The sequence below is a fragment of the Pholis gunnellus genome (assembly GCF_910591455.1).
Source record: "Pholis gunnellus genome assembly, chromosome: 11".
Lineage (NCBI taxonomy): Eukaryota > Metazoa > Chordata > Actinopteri > Perciformes > Pholidae > Pholis > Pholis gunnellus.
This window is the reverse complement of record NC_136538.1, coordinates 24,355,740-24,374,543: the sequence shown is the minus strand read 5'-3', so window position 1 is coordinate 24,374,543 and position 18,804 is coordinate 24,355,740. Positions and strand designations below refer to the sequence as shown.

General features: G+C 44.4%; 1 protein-coding gene across 1 annotated transcript in view; it reads right to left on the bottom strand.

Moving 5' to 3' along the window:
* Positions 1-1,281, bottom strand: part of mrps5 (mitochondrial ribosomal protein S5) — an 11,457-nt gene extending 10,176 nt beyond the window's left edge. The window contains exons 1-3 of the mRNA XM_079168939.1: positions 1,224-1,281; positions 387-512; positions 43-168 (exon numbers count right to left, since the gene is read on the bottom strand). Coding sequence (XP_079025065.1) covers positions 43-168; positions 387-512; positions 1,224-1,272 — 301 coding nt within the window. The 5' untranslated portion in view covers positions 1,273-1,281. The remainder of the gene's footprint in view (positions 1-42; positions 169-386; positions 513-1,223) is intronic.
* Between the last annotated feature and the right edge of the window lie 17,523 nt (positions 1,282-18,804).

The window sequence follows — 18,804 nt, the reverse complement described above, 5'->3', positions numbered from 1 at the left end:
TCCTCTGCACAGACAGACAGACAGACACAGACGATGTCTCACCCTCTCCGATGTTCTGTCCTCGGTTCAGGTCTCTCTTCAGTTTGCGTTTGGTTCTCTTCCCTCTGCCCTTTCTGGCTCCAGAACCCGACTCCGCCAACACACCTTTCCACACCTCCTCAGCCGTCACTGTAATAACACACACAACCACACACACACACACACACACACACATATAAACAAACACACATGCACCACAAGCAAAATCCAAGTAACGACAACTCAAATCAAGAGAATGCATGAAATACAAAGTGCTGAAGGACAATGGGTCACTGATGAGTGAGTCGTGATGTTGCTGCTCCAACAATAAGGTTTATTTTGGGGGATTTATCTTTTCACACACTCACACTTGTTGAAGAAGCTGCCGTGTCTGGTCTGCTGCCACGCTGGAGCAGGAAACAGAGCAGCTGCAGGGTTTCTCTGCAGAGAGGCAGCCGAGGCTCGACTCACCAGCTGGGACACCTGAACGCCTCCTGAAGGAGGACACGGGTCCACCGAGAGGAGAGGCAGGATGAATCACGGTGTGACGGTTCAACATGCAGAGGCACTGAAACATCCGGCTTAGGGTTAAACTGTCACCCACCATGCTGAGATCTACTTTTTATTAAAATAAATGTGTAAGATGAGCACCTCCCAGGGTTCTGTCCTGGTTCCCACAATGTTCTACCCATTTACAGACAGTAGAAGAAGAAGACAGAGGATAGTAAAGCCTGATGACAGAGATTCTAGCAGTAATTCAGTGATTCTTTCTAGTTGTAAGCATGCCGAATCATAAGCATGAACTCATTGATTGCATTGTAAATAACACTTATTTTCTCAGAGGTGTCTATGTTTAATAATAAGCATGGCGGCTTTAAATTCACACAATTTGAATGAAGTTTGGCGGAGGAACTGCATACGTCATTCTAAAGGCTACTTTGGGATTATTTCTATTGAACACAAACAACACTGCAGTAAAACCATCAGTACTGACATTCACACGCTTTAAACATTGTGACATTAATAGCAAAACTATTGACGTTACGGAAGCCCTGCAGTAACGACAGGCTGGTCCAGGATCAGTTAACAGATCAGATTCAACTAAACAAACAAACAGGAAACAAACAAACAGTAAACAAACAAACAGTAAACACACGGAGCTGTTTAACGAAGCTGTGCAGGACAAACAGAGAGAGATAATTCACCTCCGAGTGTGATGCGGAGGGCACAGCACAGCCGTATGGACGCCGCCATGTTGGATTTATGAAGGGTCCTTCAGAGGACAACAAGGCGTCTAAACTATGCCTGTCGGAAAAAAGGGAAAATACACACGATCTGTTTCTATATCTGTATTATTAATACATTAACATTATTCTGTATACAAACATTAATAATAATATTATCTTGTTTAGATATGCAGTGAATATAGGAGTAGTTTAATTATATTATTTGTTCTCTTGTTCCAAACTATAAATATGTTCTTATGTTAGAGTCAGAATACATGTTGATCATTCTCACTTAAAGCATCCCAAAAGATCAAAGTGAATCTACAACAGAATACAAAGATGCTTTGTTATTATCACACCGAAGAAAATTAAAAAAGAAAAAAGTTCTTCAAGTAGTTTATTGCAACATAAAAACCTGTTATATAAAATAAAATGTATAAACAAGAAGAGAAATAATAGAAATAAATAGTTTACTTCACTTTGTAAAAATAATTTAATAAAACAAAATCTGTTCACACACACACGCACGCACGCACACACACACACACACACACACACACACACACACACACACACACACACACACACACACACACACACACACACACACACACACACACACACACACACACACACACACTCACATGTTCACCTCTATTCAGCCCTTTTTCTGTCTCTTATATTACGTTAACATTGATATTTTAAAACGCATGATGAGCAGCATTATTTTATAAATAATAATTTCTGTGAATAATGAGGGAGAGCGTTAGGTTCTTATAAAAGCAGAGAAGAAGAACACAGCTGGAGTCACACTGTGAACCTGAAGACAGGATCAGACTGTAGTGAACATGGTCAGCACTGCACGTCTCTTCTTCAGTGGTGGAAATAACTATTTACTCACATAAAGTACTTCCAGTTGTTGCTGCTATCTCTACTACAGAAGAGTTTAAAGATTGTAATAATGAATTATCATACGATTAATGAGTGAACACACAGATTAAGATTCATTTTCTGCTGTTTTCTTTTGTTCTGCAGGATTGACTCAGAACGGGATGAACTCCGGGCGTCTGGTGGATACTGACCTCCCTTCTCTCCCATGTATTTGTGTATTATTCAGTGATAACACGTCATGTGTGCGCACATGTATGTGAGTCTCTGAGCGTGTGCAGCAGGCCGCCCATCAGCACCTCCAGCCTGTGCACATGATTGCCACACAGCAGACCGATTATCCGCCGCACGCGTCTCAATTTCACCTTATTCACGATCATTTCCTCAATAATACAGCTTTTATTTCCCCCGATGCAGTGGAGAGCTGCAATCAGAGAGCCGCTGAAGAGAAGACGGCCTTCCAGCTGTGTGGCAGCGTGAGGTGAACGCCGCTGCTCAAAGAATCCTTTTACTGCACCAACCTTTCTCCTCAATAATTGCCCCGTAATGACAGCTTCATCCAGGGCTTTATGTAAAACAGTGAGTCACTTCTCTCGGCTTTGTGCGGCAGCAAGGCGGAGGAGTGAAGAGTGGCAAATATGACTTTTGTTAGGTAAACACGGTGCTGCGGGAGTTCAGTGCTGCTCGAGTCAAAGTAAGTTTGTCTTGGAAACACAGACGTGCAGCTCACAAGACAGCGATGGAGATGCAGTCTGAGCAGCGACTGAGTGGGATGTTTGAAGCAGGAAAGGTCGTCTGTTCGTCTGCTGCACGGAATATTAAAAGATGTCATCCGGAGACGTTCGGTTAGAGGAATTATTTTGTGTGTCCAGGATGTAAACGTCTGTTTGTTTGGTGCAAAGACCTGTGATGAGATGACCGGTGCAAGATCATACACATGTTACATGCTATGCTAACACGCTAAGGAGAGGAGAGGAGAGGAGAGGAGAGGAGAGGAGAGGAGAGGCCTGATGAGGACTGATGAAGAGGAAACACCTGGAGGACAAACGTCTGCAGACTTTCTGTAACGCGTTTGTTGTTTTGTCCCCAAACAAAGGAAGCACGTCGGTCTTTAAATGCTGTTTTATTGTCATCATGAAAAGCATTGTCCCCAAATCAGCAAATAAAACAATAACTGCAGTTTAACTCAGACACAAATAGAGAACAGTCCTCTTGTGTTCGTGAGTTAAAGCCCACAATGACTGAAGCTATGTTACATTTCCTCTGACAGACTGACGGCTCCTGGTTTGCAGTGAGACTTGGTACCACGTCTACCTGCTGAGCTCGTATCTGAACGACCTCCAGCATCATTCTAGCGTCTCCAGATTAGATTCGACTTCTTGTCTTTGAACGCTTCACCGCCTGCGTTGTTTGTGTTTCTGGGTATTTGTTCTGCTGGACGCTTAGAGACGCTGCTCTGTGAATATTAGTAAATCTCTGCCGGTCTCCTGAATTAAGTTCCCGTAAAACTAAACTGCTCTCTCAACGAGGGAAACGTATCGTCTTCTGATACGTTGCAGGTTAAAGACGTTTCAAACACGCGGTTAACAAACGAAACAAACTACAGAGTTAGGTTTAATAAAATAAAACTTGTGTTTGTCTTAAATGAAATAAAACAAAAGGACACGGTCATGATGAGGCAGCAGCCGTCTCCTCCCCGTGTGGACGTCCACGGACTCATTTTAAACTTTTAGTTTTAAGTCCAAAGCAAACGTGATGTTTGTCAAACTAGGTTTGAATACAGAGCTGTTCATCTACCAAGAGCTTCCTCCTGAGAACATGAACGTCTGCTCAAACATCCATCTTCCATCCATCAGATCTCAGTCTGGAGGACAAACTCCTCACGCTGTTTGGGATAAATATGCTCACATTTAAACGTATGTTATGTGACAGCAACCTATTGTGTGTTTTACCTTCACTCATAGTTCAAACCTGTAAAACTGTTCAAACCTGTTTATAGTTGATACGCTGCTGAACCATAAAGAGCGAGAGAGACGAACTCCTCCTCTCATCTGTCTTCTCCAGGTGGCTTTAGAGATTAAAGGTAAACATCTATCACATCGCCAGACACCCCCCCCCCCCCCCCCCCCCGTGTGTGTGTGTGTGTGTGTGTGTGTGTGAATACAGATTTCAGGCTGGTTGTGTGTGTGAGAAAGAGTTAGTGTCTAAGTGAGCTTTATTTATGACCCACTGTTCAAACCACCGTTTACAGCAAAGCAACCGAGTGAAAAACAGCACACAACCAACACACAACCAACACACAACCAACACACAACCAACACACAGCCAACACACAACCAACACACAACCAACACACAACCAACACACAACCAACACACAACCAACACACAACCAACACACAACCAGCACACAACCAACACACAACCAACACACAACCAGCACACAACCAGCACACAACCAGCACACAACCAACACACAACCAACACACAACCAACACACAACCAACACAGAACCAACACACAACCAACACACAACCAACACAGAACCAACACACAACCAACACAGAACCAACACACAACCAACACACAACCAACACAGAACCAACACACAACCAACACAGAACCAACGCACAACCAACACACAACCAACACACAACCAACACACAGCCAACACAGAACCAACACAGAACCAACACAGAACCAACACACAGCCAACACACAACCAACACAGAACCAACACAGAACCAACACACAACCAACACACAACCAACACACAACCAACACACAACCAACACAGAACCAACACACACAACCAACACACAACCAACACACACAACCAACACACAACCAACACACAACCAACACACAGCCAACACACAACCAACACACAACCAACACACAACCAACACACAACCAACACACAACCAACACACAACCAACACACAGCCAACACACAACCAACACACAGCCAACACAGAACCAACAGAGAACCAACACAGAGCCAACACACAACCAACACACAACCCACACAGCCAACACACAACCAACACACAGCCAACACAGAACCAACAGAGAACCAACACACAACCAACACACAACCAACACACAACCAACACAGAACCAACACAGAACCAACACACAACCAACACACAACCAACACAGAACCAACACACAGCCAACACACAACCAACACACAACCAACACACAACCAACACACAACCAACACACAACCAACACAGAACCAACACACAGCCAACACACAGCCAACACACAACCAACACACAACCAACACAGAACCAACACACAACCAACACACAACCAACACACAACCAACACACAACCAACACACAACCAACACACAGCCAACACACAACCAACACACAACCAACACACAACCAACACACAACCAACACACAGCCAACACACAACCAACACACAACCAACACACAACCAACACACAACCAACACACAGCCAACACACAACCAACACACAGCCAACACAGAACCAACACACAACCAACACACAACCAACACACAACCAACACACAGCCAACACACAACCAACACACAACCAACACACAGCCAACACACAACCAACACACAACCAACACACAACCAACACACAACCAACACACAACCAACACACAGCCAACACACAACCAACACACAACCAACACACAACCAACACACAACCAACACACAGCCAACACACAACCAACACACAACCAACACACAACCAACACACAACCAACACACAACCAACACACAGCCAACACACAACCAACACACAGCCAACACAGAACCAACACACAACCAACACACAACCAACACACAACCAACACACAACCAACACACAGCCAACACACAACCAACACACAACCAACACACAGCCAACACACAACCAACACACAACCAACACACAACCAACACACAACCAACACACAACCAACACACAGCCAACACAGAGCCAACACACAGCCAAGTGGTTGTTAGTCAGACTGAATCTATTCAAAGCGTCTGAAGCTGTCTGAAGGAACCGGCCTGTGGAGGAGGTCGTTCCGTGAAGAACAAGCTTCACGTTGAGACTTCACCACATTAACAGATCTGAGCAGTGAGTTAAAAGATCATAAATATATCAGTGAGTGGGAGAAACGTGGGAGAGAGACAGAGGACGTGGTGGTGAATAGACACAGATAATCTCTTTCTGTGGATGATATGAGCTGCAGGCCTTTATCTCTCTCTCTTTATCTCTCTCTATCTTTATCTCTCTCTATCTCTCTCTATCTTTATCTATCTCTCTCTCTATCTCTCTCTATCTTTATCTCTCTCTATCTTTATCTCTCTCTCTCTCTATCTCTCTCTCTCTTTATCTCTCTCTCTCTCTATCTCTCTCTCTCTTTATCTCTCTCTCTCTCTATCTCTCTCTATCTTTATCTCTCTCTATCTTTATCTCTCTCTCTCTCTATCTCTCTCTATCTCTCTCTATCTTTATCTCTCTCTCTCTTTATCTCTCTCTCTCTTTATCTCTCGTGTGGAGACGATCTTGTTGAATAAAAGCTGTTTTTCGAGAGTCTTTATTCACATTTTCTTCTTTTCAGTTTGTCCTTGAAAACCTCGTTTTCGGACAAAAAAATAAATGTAGAATTAAAATAAATAGCGTTTCAAACAGAGAAAGACTTCTTGATCAACTGAAGAATTGTATTTATATTTGAATACTTTGTTAAATCATAACTTTGAGAGCAGCAGAGATGCACAACAACAGATCCAAAGCACCTTCAACTGAAGTGAAGTGAATGAGGCAGATAGTTAGAGAGCGAGCTGAAGGCTTCTCCCCGAGGAGTTGTCTTCAGGTCATCTCAGCCTGACGTGGATCGATACTGTAACTCTGACACCTCCTCCTCCTCCTCCTCCTCCTCCTCCTCCTCCTCCTCCTCCTCCTCCTCTCCTCACTCAGACAGGAGGGGACAGGAGGTGAGGGGAGGTGACACCACACCTACAAACCAATATCTGTCATCAGCTGCTCCCTGGTTTCAGTTCAATCTGCTTCTCTCAGCAGATATTTTGGGAGGAATCAGTCCAGCAGACACGAGATATCAAAATCAAATTAAATGTTTTTCACTCAGAGGGATAATATTTCATTCCAACCTTTGAAAGAGGAAAAGATTTCAGACATAAAATACACAACGGTCTCTCTTTATCTAATATATATATATATATATATATATATATATGTATATGTTTTACATTTAAATCCTTTTAGAATGAAGCTTCTGTCGTCATATTTTATGACGTTATCGCTCCCTAACATTGAATATGATTTTGTGTTTTCCTGGTGATATGAATGTGTTTCATGGTGCTGTTAGATTGCTGCCCTTACAGGCGCATGTGGGACAAAAGGTTGTTTTTTAGTGAAGTAGAATATTTTGTGAGATAACCGGTGAACACGCAGCTCCATTGGATCAGCTGAACCAGCGTCCACCACGGCTGTAGCTTCTAAACAAAGAGCTTCTCCGTCGGCCGGCTGGGTGAATCCAGCAGCAGGTGGTCCTGATGCTGTCGTCCACCGAGCACAGAGTCCAGCAGCAGAAGAGTCCGTTTGAGATGGTTTCTCACAGAGATGATGTTCTAAAAAGAAACTGTGTTTTTCTACCATTGTATTGTCCTCTGCTATACAAAGTGCTGGTAATTGTAATAGCGGCAATTGAAAATAATCCATCTCCTCTAACGCACCTCCTTTTCTTCTTTTCATAGTTAAAGTAGAAAAACAACTTTTAAACTTCAAACCCAGATTGTGAATCATGCGTCCACTTTAGTGGCTGATGAAAAATGTACCAAGTCAGACATTATGTAACATAAAAAACAAGAGGAGGAAGAATAGATGTATGAATGTCGGCTAAACTGGACTTCATAAGCACATGTTCATGCACAAAGAAAAGCAGCGTTCTCGCTGCACAGTGTCGACTCACTGTGTGAGGAGCTGAAGCACGAACACCAGTAGAGATGGGTGAACTGGTGTCACATGGCTTATAATGACTACGACCTGTTCTATGGCCTTCAACAACGTCCAGCCCTCCAGCTGTTCTACAGCCTTGTTTTTATTTAGCTGTGGCCCGTTGTAGACAAAACGACATCACATGCAGATACAATGAAACTTCATGTTTCATGAATCTAAACTTTGACAATAGAAGGAAAAAGACTTCTTTTTGCTCCATCATTAAGCAAATCATAGCGGAGAAACCCATTGTAGAAGGTGATTAGTTTATGCAACACAACTACTCAGTTAGCTGAACTACAGGTCATGACTTGCACCGACCCCCCCCCCCCCCCCAACCTGCCCCTCTGACTCTTTGTTGCTCTCTGTACTGGGTTAGGGTGGGTTTGGGTTACCAACGAATTGATGTTGTGGGATGTTTATGAATTATATTCGTAGGTTTAGATATGAACAGTGTTTGAGGAGAGTCTGAACCCACAGCTGACCTGAGCCCATGTCAGACGGCACGGAGCAGAAAATCATTAACTTCATCAAAAGTACAATCAGGCCGGTCGGTGAAACAAAGTTTAAAATGTAACATTCAATCACAAAACAAATGCGATGAACATCACAGAGTGAGACGGGCATCAGGAGAAGAGATTCAACAAAACTCCTCTCAGAAGGAGCAGCAGGAGAAAGGAATGAGAAAAACAGAGGCGGAGAAAAGGAAACTGGTGATATTCAATTCTACTCAGAGGTTTGGCTTGAGGGAGGGAGAGGAGGGAGAGGAGGGAGGAAGAGGAGGGAGAGGAGGGAGAGGAGGGAGGAAGAGGAGGGAGAGGAGGGAGGAAGAAACGAGGAGACTCAAAGACGAAGAGATTTGGAGAGACAAAGAAACACGAGGGAGGAACCGAAGGAGTGGAAATGAAAAACTGCAGCTAGTGGAAGAGTAAAAAAAATACTCTGAAAGCCAATAAGACCTGTGTGTATTTGTGTGTATTTGTGTGTATTTGTGTGTATTTGTGTGTATTTGTGAGAGTGTGCACACTGACTGTGTCTTTATTTGACATGAACAAAGGAGATGGGTAGAAAGCAGGAGGCAAAATGAGTTTTAAAATGGAAACGTGTCAAATGAGGTGAGCAAAGGGGGGGGGGGGAGAGGAGGAAGGAGACAAGAACAGAAAGGAAACAGGAGGCAAGAAGTTAAGGAATGCTCAGTAAGGAGAGAGGAGACTGAGGATACGTTCACTTAAAACACTCAAAAAGCAAGTTTTCTTTTTAAACCATCACCAAAACCGTTCATCACAGCCAGGAGACGAAAAAAACACCGTCATCGTCAGACTTTCATCGTTCCGACGGTCTCATAACTCATAACTCATAAAAAAACACATTATTCTACACGACTCACTTAAAATCTTGTCCCAGAAAAGCCATTTGAATTGACTAGATCCTGTTCACTTGATACATGTTGGATAGATTCCAGTGTTTTCCAATTTCTGTAAACTGTGTTATTCTGCACTAAAGACATGTTTGAGTTCTCTCTACTTATAACCACGGTTGTTCTGTTTCCATAGAGCAGCAGGACTTTAAATATTGTAGTGAAAATCAACGTAACAGAGAGTAAAATGAGACAAAAAGCCATATGGGGGAGGACAGGGTGGGAGAGCTGGAGGAAGAGAAGGAAGAGTGATGAAGATGTATCGAAGGAAAACAAAAAGAGAAATTGTAATTGAGCAATTTAAGGGGAAAAGGGGGGATGACGAAAGGAAAGGTAAGGAGGATGAAAAGGGAGGAAGGGCACGGGGAAGGAAACAAGGGAATTTTAAGCACATAAGCGTAGTCGCAGAGGCAGGAGTTGTAAAACCAGCATCATCATCATCATCAGAAGAGAATGGTGAATGAAAGGAAACACTAGAGAGGCAGAAACCCCCAAAAGGAGAAGAGAGCTAATGAGACATAAAGACAGAGGAGGTGAAAACATAAGGAGGACATATGGACACCCGCAGAGAACAAAGGGAGGAGGAGGAGAGAGAATCACCAAGTCGTGACATTAACAAAATAAAAGCATGAAAAACAGAGCTGGAGACAGAAAGCAGTTATCAGCGTTTATCCTCAGTGAACCTCACCCAGCTAAACATCTGCCAACTCCTCTGAATGTCAGCCGCTCTGTGTCCTCCCTCTCAGGGAGAGAGAGGGAGGCAAAGCTGAGGCCAGAATCACATTTTCATTTTATTATTCATCATTCTATGATGATTATTCATCGTCTGACTCCGCGGTGACACGGTGAGACGCTGTTTGTTTGGGCTCATGTGAAAGGTCTTCATGACGTCCCGGTTAGATTACTTACAACTTGAAGGTTATTTAGGAAAACGTATCGCGGAAACTCTCCAAGTCAGTTTATCACAGACGGACATACGGGCAGAAAGTTCATGTGATACTTGGTATTCCTCTGGATCTCTGGACCAGCGTCAGGGCAGCTTAATGTATGTCATCTACTGCTTGTGTGTTCATGGCAGACTCAGACCTCCGGTTCTCTCAGACCTCCGGTCCTCTCAGGCCTCCGGTCCTAAAAGACCAAACGTGACGTCTGCATGTAGCTAACATGCTGTTTAATGTTGTTACAAGCTAGTTAGCTACGTAGCCTGCAAACTGACGTTAGCCACGCATTCATGTCAGGGCCACACATGCTAACAGAGAGAGGAGCAATATGAGAAACTAAACACGTTGATTTCCCAAGATTAAAGTCTCCAATTCATGAGAAAGAAAACGTTGATATTCTCAGATTATCAAGAAATTTATCGAGAGATTTGTGAGATTATAAATCATACATTTATGAGAAAAATAGTATTATTTATTAATTACTGACATTTATTTCAAAAAGATATTTAAATCAGCGTTCACCAAAAAACCAACATCAGTCAAAGTATTTAGAGGAGTGATGTGAGCTCCTGAGCAGCCTGCAGTCAGACGCGGGGACATGTGTTTTATAAATGATTGCCTTTTCCTAATTCATTTAACCAGCGCGCTGCACTTATTACACTTGTTGAATAATGCAAGCTGATTAATAATTCACCGCGAAGGTAAAAGCGGCTCCGGCTTTAACTGTGGGCTCACAATTAGCCGAGAGGAGAGAGAGCGAGTAACAGACAAGAGGAGAGAGCGGAGGAGGAAAGGACGGAGGAGGAAAGGACGGAGGAGGAAAGGAGGGAGGAGGAAAGGACGGAGGAGGAAAGGACGGAGGAGAAGAGGACGGAGGAGGAAAGGACGGAGGAGAAGAGGACGGAGGAGGAAAGGACGGAGGAGAAGAGGACGGAGGAGGAAAGGACGGAGGAGGAAAGGAGGGTTGTGCTTTATGTTGTCAGAGCGTTCAACCAGCACAGGAAGTCTTCATCTACGTACATGTGGTTATGACCGCTCATGTCTTCAGGTTGTTTATTATCTTTAAGAGAAACAGACGCTTGACTCTGTGACCTAAAAATGTTGTCTAGAAATTTTAAGAAAGCAACTATAACCCTTTAATAATGTTATTAAACGTTAAGTATTCAGGTCTCGTGAGGGATTCAATTAGATCTGTTTTGACACAATTTGACGTTTTACATGTTGTGATGCAAGTGACGAAGACGAGCAACAAAGACGGAAGTGAGAACGTACACAGCTGCTGCTCTACAACATGAGCAGCAGTGTCTTCCAGCAGACAGAAAGAAACACACTTTTATGAGTTAATGCACAACAATACACAACAGCGCTGCATCCAGGCGGTATCTTTAACCTGTTCCTGTCCAAAGCAGATCAATGCTAAACGTCATATTTCTCTTCCCGTCCAGAACGACTCAAGCAGCATAAAGCAGCATAAAGCAGCATAAAGCAGCATAAAGCAGCATAAAGCAGCATAAAGCAGCATACAGCAGTTGTTTGCGACGCATGGCTTACATCCAACAGCTAATGGCCGCTGGGCTACAGGAGACAATAGCTTTTCTGTCCTCTGAAGACATACTGAGTCATTATCACGACCTCCTCGGATAAAATATCCTCCAATCAGGAGCCGGCTGAAGGTTTTATTGAACAGAGTTGAGGATCCGTCTCCACAGCGTCTCTAAAACCTCCGGAGTCAAACAGTCCAAACTCAGAGTGCGGCTTCAGTAACTTGTTGTCCTCTAAAGCGAGACGTTACCGTTGGGAAATGGAAATGAGTGTTGATCCCTTCAGCACACGCTGTGGTATTGGAGAGACATTTAATCCGCGTGTTCCTCACCAACCGTTCCCGTTTCAGGGAAGGCTTAATGGAATTCTCTGAACTCATCACTGCAGATCCGTTTGTTTAAGGTCAAGTTTCTCCTTCACCGATGTATTTGAAGAATGTATTATGTATGTATCTTCCTCTATAGATTACATCTCCGCCTCCGTTTCTCCTGGAAGGGAGAAGATTGGATCTTTGAAAGCTCGCTGTGCACTTTGGTCCAGATTGATGCAACTCAACAGCTTTTCCATAAGTTTGCAGAATCATTGGTTTGCATTCACGGTCCCCTGAGGATGAAGCTCTGCTCTTTGATGTCTCCTCGAGCATCACCGCGAGGTCGACTACGTTTGTTTATTCGTGAAATGTAATTTAAACGGTGACGTCACAGTTGAATGATGTCATACGGCTGATTGATGTGTCAGATCAGAAGACATTCTGTGTCGTAGTGTTCATGTAACGTCATATTCCGTCTGGATATTTTGAATCAGTTCTTATTGTGAATGAATCATGTTCAGATGGAAACCTGTGACGTGTTGATATTGTTCAGGTTTTAGGATCATTCTCTGGACGTGTATACAGCTCATTCACTATATATATATATACTGTATATACTGTATATATATGTACAGTATATAAGCCAACAGTTAGTAAAGCTGGAGTAGAGACGCATAGAAACAGGATGATAGAAACACTCTTCAGCTCCTGATGTTGACATATTGACGTGATAAACGACGTGTCAGCACATCGACCCGTCAAACTCAGAAGAGAACGACGTCACCGTGAGATTCACTGGTGATGAAGACGAGACACGTTAATCTGAATATGAACAGCTGCATATAAACAGGAATATTAGTGGAATATTCATTCTCATGAGCCGTGTAAACAGCTTATTAGAAACATCGTCTTCTTCAGAATATTTGGTGCACGTAGACGCAGTCCGTGATGAGATGAGAACGAACTAACACATCTCGATCTGTAGTCTCAGCAGCAGAAGGTTTGATCCTCGATAGCCAAGTCAGCAGGGATCTACACACACACACACACACACACACACACACACACACACACACACACACACACACACCTCTAGCATAGCCACTGGGGCTAACTTATTTCACGTTACATAAACTCCCTCCCTCCCTTTTCTCTCAGCTTGACTGCGTTTCACCCTGAAGCGTTTCCTCAACGCTCCCCTCTGACGGTTCATCCCGGCCGACACCCAAAAACCTTCAAGGGCTTCAGATCTCCTTCTGTCACCGAAACCGAAAGGAACGGAAATACGTGCGGGCATCGTTTTCCCTTTAACAACACTCATCTTGTGCAGATAAAAGACGAGTGAATCGTTTCAGCTGGTTCCTTCTCCTGAATGACGCGGTCGTGTCGGTGAGTTCTCTGGATGGCAGCGTGAAGCCGCGACCTCGCTGCTCACCGTTGGCGTCGGTTCATCGGTGAGTTCTGAGAGTTCGCGGTGAAAGCAGATGTGAGAAAGAACAGGACGAACAGGAAAGAGACGGACGCTTCCTGTCTGTTCTTGGGTCATGTGACGGGTTGCTGGGAGACAGGAAAGGTCTTCTGGTTTTTGAATGTCAGGTGACGCAAGATTTCAGAACGATAACGAACATGAAGGTAAAGACGTTTTAATTCTTTGTAGGTTCTTTTCCATAACGCTGTCAGATACTAATATCACTCTGAGCCTGACTATGGAAACAACGAGCTGTTCATCATCACGCTCACTCTCCTTCCTGCTTTGGTTTGGTCTCCACCACCTCCTGCAGGAGACGTCTGGCTCGTTTATATGCATGCATGTACTTGTTTATATTTCATTTCTCTGGTTTCTTCCTTGTGTTAATATTAATATTTAGTTCTGGATTCGTTCCTGCGTCCTCTAATGAAACAGGTGGGAGTTGTGAGGCGTAGCAAACGTTTTGTGAGCACAGTAAACAGAGTAATGAGTGAGAGCCCCGGAGAGGGAGCGTTAGCAGGCTGACAGAAGCGAAAACAGTTCAGACGCCGAGGGCGTCGCAGCCAAACATTAAAGTTACTTTGAACTGCTGTAACTTTAATTCTCTCTGACACGGAGAGATGTAGCTGTGAGCCACACCACGTACGATACGATTACGATCAGTGAACCACGACCAGCAGAAAGTGTCTGTCTGTCCGCCCGGCTGGAAGCGCTGGAAGAGGTCAAGGACAGACAGAGGTCGTTGGACCACCGGCAACATTTTCAGACAATGGAGACCAGAGACGTCTCACCGAGGAGGAGCACAATAGTGTGAATCACACGTTCGTTTCTGAGTCACGAGAAACGAGGGAAACCCTGCGTGTGTTGTGGGAAAACACACAAAAAACTTTTCGGAAGATACCATGAGGACTGTGGAAGATACGTTTAGCGGACATGATCAACACGGGTTGTGATCAGGCAGCAATCTCCTGTTCTGCTGAGTGAAGCTGATGCTTCACGTGTTAAAGCTGCATTCTCTCTAGTGTCCACCAGGGGGCGACTCCTCTGGTTGTATAGAAGTCTATGAGAAAATGACTCTACTTCTCTCTTGATTTATTACCTCAGTAAACATTGTAAACATGAGTTTATGGTCTCAATCTCTAGTTTCAAGTCTTCTTCAATACAGCATGATGTTCATTTAGTAGATGATGGTCCATTTAGAGTCACACAGACCATAAAGCAGGGGATGCTTTAGGGGCGGGGCTACACAGTGATTGACAGGTCTCTACCAGAGACGTACACGGCGTCTCTACGTCACTCCTCCTCAGTCCACATGTGATCACTTCCTGTTTATCACTTGCAAAAAAACCAACATGTTGACGCCGAACTCCAGACTTAAAAGCAACCTTTGGGTGACGTCATGATGACTACGTCTACTTCTTACGCACAGTCTATGGTTTTGATTGCGCTAGTTAATGTACAGTTTGTCTGATAACATCACAGTTATTCATGCTGCGTATTGTTGAATAGATCTGCAGTACAGCATATATAACACGCGTTAGATTTCTCTTCCCGCTCTGCCGTCCCTCTCTCTGTCCTCTCTCCTCTTTTTCGCCCATAAATGACAAGTATTGTAATTACAGTCGTGTTGCGTCTCCGTCTGCGGTCTCACAGAGGAGCTCTGACAGCTGAGCGGGACTCTGACGCTCCCTCGGCGCTAACGCTTCACAGCCTGTCATTAGAAGAGACTCCGGGGCGGGACCGAGCCGGCCGAGGGTGTGTGTCATGTAACTTCCTGACATTGTGATTTTAAAATTTGGTTTGTGGTGATATTTCAGTTACAAACCCCCCATGTGTGTGTGTGTGCAGCGGCACGTCAGTGGAGCGGGCATGCTCTTTTCCTAGCATGTTACAGGCGGTCGGAGGATTCATCGGCTTGATCGAAGTGGACGCTTCCCATCAGAGCGGTCTGAACAGAAACCGGACTCACGGCCTCTTCACTGAGTGTTACGTTGTGGTATTGAACATCATTTCATGGGTTAGGAGGAGGAGGCTGCTGCAAGAACAACAGGACGAATTGAAACTGAGAGTTCATTTCAGAAGCGGTCGTTGACAAACCAATCTCACCACAATGTGCTTTTAATGGCTGCTCTGGTCCGCGGGGAGGAGAAACAATAACGCACAGAACGGTTCTGTGTGTTATCCACGTAATCAAGAAGTCAATGTTGAACTCGCTCACTTCAGTAACATCACTCTGTTGCTGTTTTAACCCAAACGACGATCTTTCCTTCAAACCTGATGAAGTAACTTTCAGATAACTGACGGAGTTTCCTGTGAAGACGGAAGTTCATTTTTAAAAGTCTGTTTGTGTGTAACGAGTACGAAGCAGAAACTAAATATGAAACACTTGATTCACACGGTTCACCCTCCGTATGTCCGATGTGTTCAGCTCATCAAACAGCTCTGTAGGTGGGATTAAAACATAGTTAGCAGTTAGCTAGCTACCTAGCCCCGTCTATTAAAGGTAGCGACAAAATGCACACGTCACTCACCGCGGAACACTTACTCGTCTGAACACACCAACGTAATGATACAAGAGAAGCTGATCCACCGATCACGCCTACGACCTTCATCCTGCTGAGCCTGAGATCACACTGAAGCTGAACTCATTCACACGATGATGAGTCATCACCTCGCCGCTTCAGTTCTAAATGAAACCTTCTGCTCTACATGAACAGCACTGAACCTTGGCTTTGTTGTCAAGGAAACACAGTGAGCCCCTTAATTCAACATTTAGACCGTTAGACCATGAACACTCTAACGGAGGCCTCCGACCGAGGCCTTCGCCTCCATCGCTTATTCTGAGGAGCAGGTTTGGCCACAGCAACGATGAATAACCTCTATGAAGCACGCTTTGTCCTGGACTCCCTCATAAACACACACACACACACACACACACACACACACACACACACACACACACACACACACACACACACACACACACACACACATAAATGTGTACTCTGCAGACATAATGTTCCTCATCAGTTTGTTGATGAGGAACACAACCTTCCAGACTAAGATAGTAGTACAGTAGGTACACACAGACATGTTCCTTCAAAGACACACACACACACACACACACACACACACACACACACACACACACACACACACATTGCAGTAACAGTTTCATTGGTGAAAAGGGAAACAGTTTTGGACGTTCTTGACTCCGCTCAGGGCAAATGATGTCATGATGCTGAAACAGTGCCCAGCAGCTCATTCACTTAACTAAGTAAATATCCACTCACACACACACACACACACACACACACACACGCACACACACCCACACACACATACATAGATATGAAACCATCACCGTTACTCATTTATGTTCTCAGCTATTTCAACAGGACAGCAAACAGCATCCTGCAGGGACGGAGCCTGTCGTGCCATCTGCTGCAGCTCTATGGACGCCATAAAACATCTCAAACTAACATTAAGGTGATAAACCACACACACACACACACACACACACACACACACACACACACACACACACACACACACATACACACACACCAGAACAGCATGTCCTGTTTCTTCTTCTCGTCAGATAGAAGTAATTTGACCTTTGAGCCATTTGCAGCTCTGACACAGTTCAGTGCAGCATGATAATGGCAAGATGTCACACACACACACACACACACACACACACACACATCATAATGATGGCTAAAATGGGATTTAGTGGAGCATAACACACACACACACACACACACACACACACAGTACGACAGCGGCTTGTAAAACAACAATTTGGTGAAGGGGGGATATTCCAAGAAGAAACTGAGATTTCTAAGATTCTGAGAAGTCGTAAATTTACGAGAAAAACTCCATTATTTTTATCAAGTAACCGCATCGCTTCACAAAGTTGGATCAACGTCATCACAGCAGAGACGCTCGCCGTGTGTTCAACCTGCAGAGCGTAATATAATCAAACTACAGATCTAAGACTGAACAAATGTGTGCACATGAACACACACGAAGATATTTCCTAGATTATAATGAAACGTCCTCGTTAAACCCCACCGTCGTTTGCTAGTGCACGCAGATCACCACACACACACACACACACACACACACACACACACTCGTGCACACTCACAGGGTTCGTTGCAGATTGTAATACCTCGTTCAACGGCACACGCGGTCTCTCTCTCACAGATTTGATGGTTTACAGGGCTGTCAGCAGCACGCACCGCTGATCCAACACAACCCGTCCAATCAGCTGGGCCAGTGATTTAGAGGGTGCATGCACACACACACACACACACACACACACACACACACACGCACACACACACACACACACACACACACACACACACACACACACACACACACACACACACACACACACACACACACACACACACACACACACACACACACTCTTCTTCCTATACGTACACTGCAGTAATGCATGGGAGATCAAGTTGTCAATAACTGAAATTCTTCGGGGGCGAAGGTGTTCATAGTTTTAGAGACCTTGTGATTGCTACCTGTCAAACACACACACACACACACACACACACACACACACACACACACACACACCATGTCCTCAGGGACAGACCTGGGCAGCTGAAAGGAGAGTCATGAAACGTGAGGAGTAAGAAAGGAAAGCACAGATGGACTTCATGAGAATGAAGCAGAGAAAAGATGAAATCTTCCTCTACCAAAACAAAAAGATGCATTATTGGATGTGATGATGACCCTGAGCACCAGGTGTCCTGTTGATCCCACAGCTCAGTGTCCTGCACTCTGCTGATCTACAGCAGCCAGCAGGTCTTTGTAGTCCTGTGTCTGAATGAAAGCCTCCTGTGAGGTTCACACGAGTGCAGACGAACGTCAGCGAGCCGCTGAAGTCTCGAAGGTTGAAACAGGAGAAATGTGCATAAAGCTCCTCTTCCATCATCGGCTTCATGTTATTTATGGTTCCTCCATCAGATCTG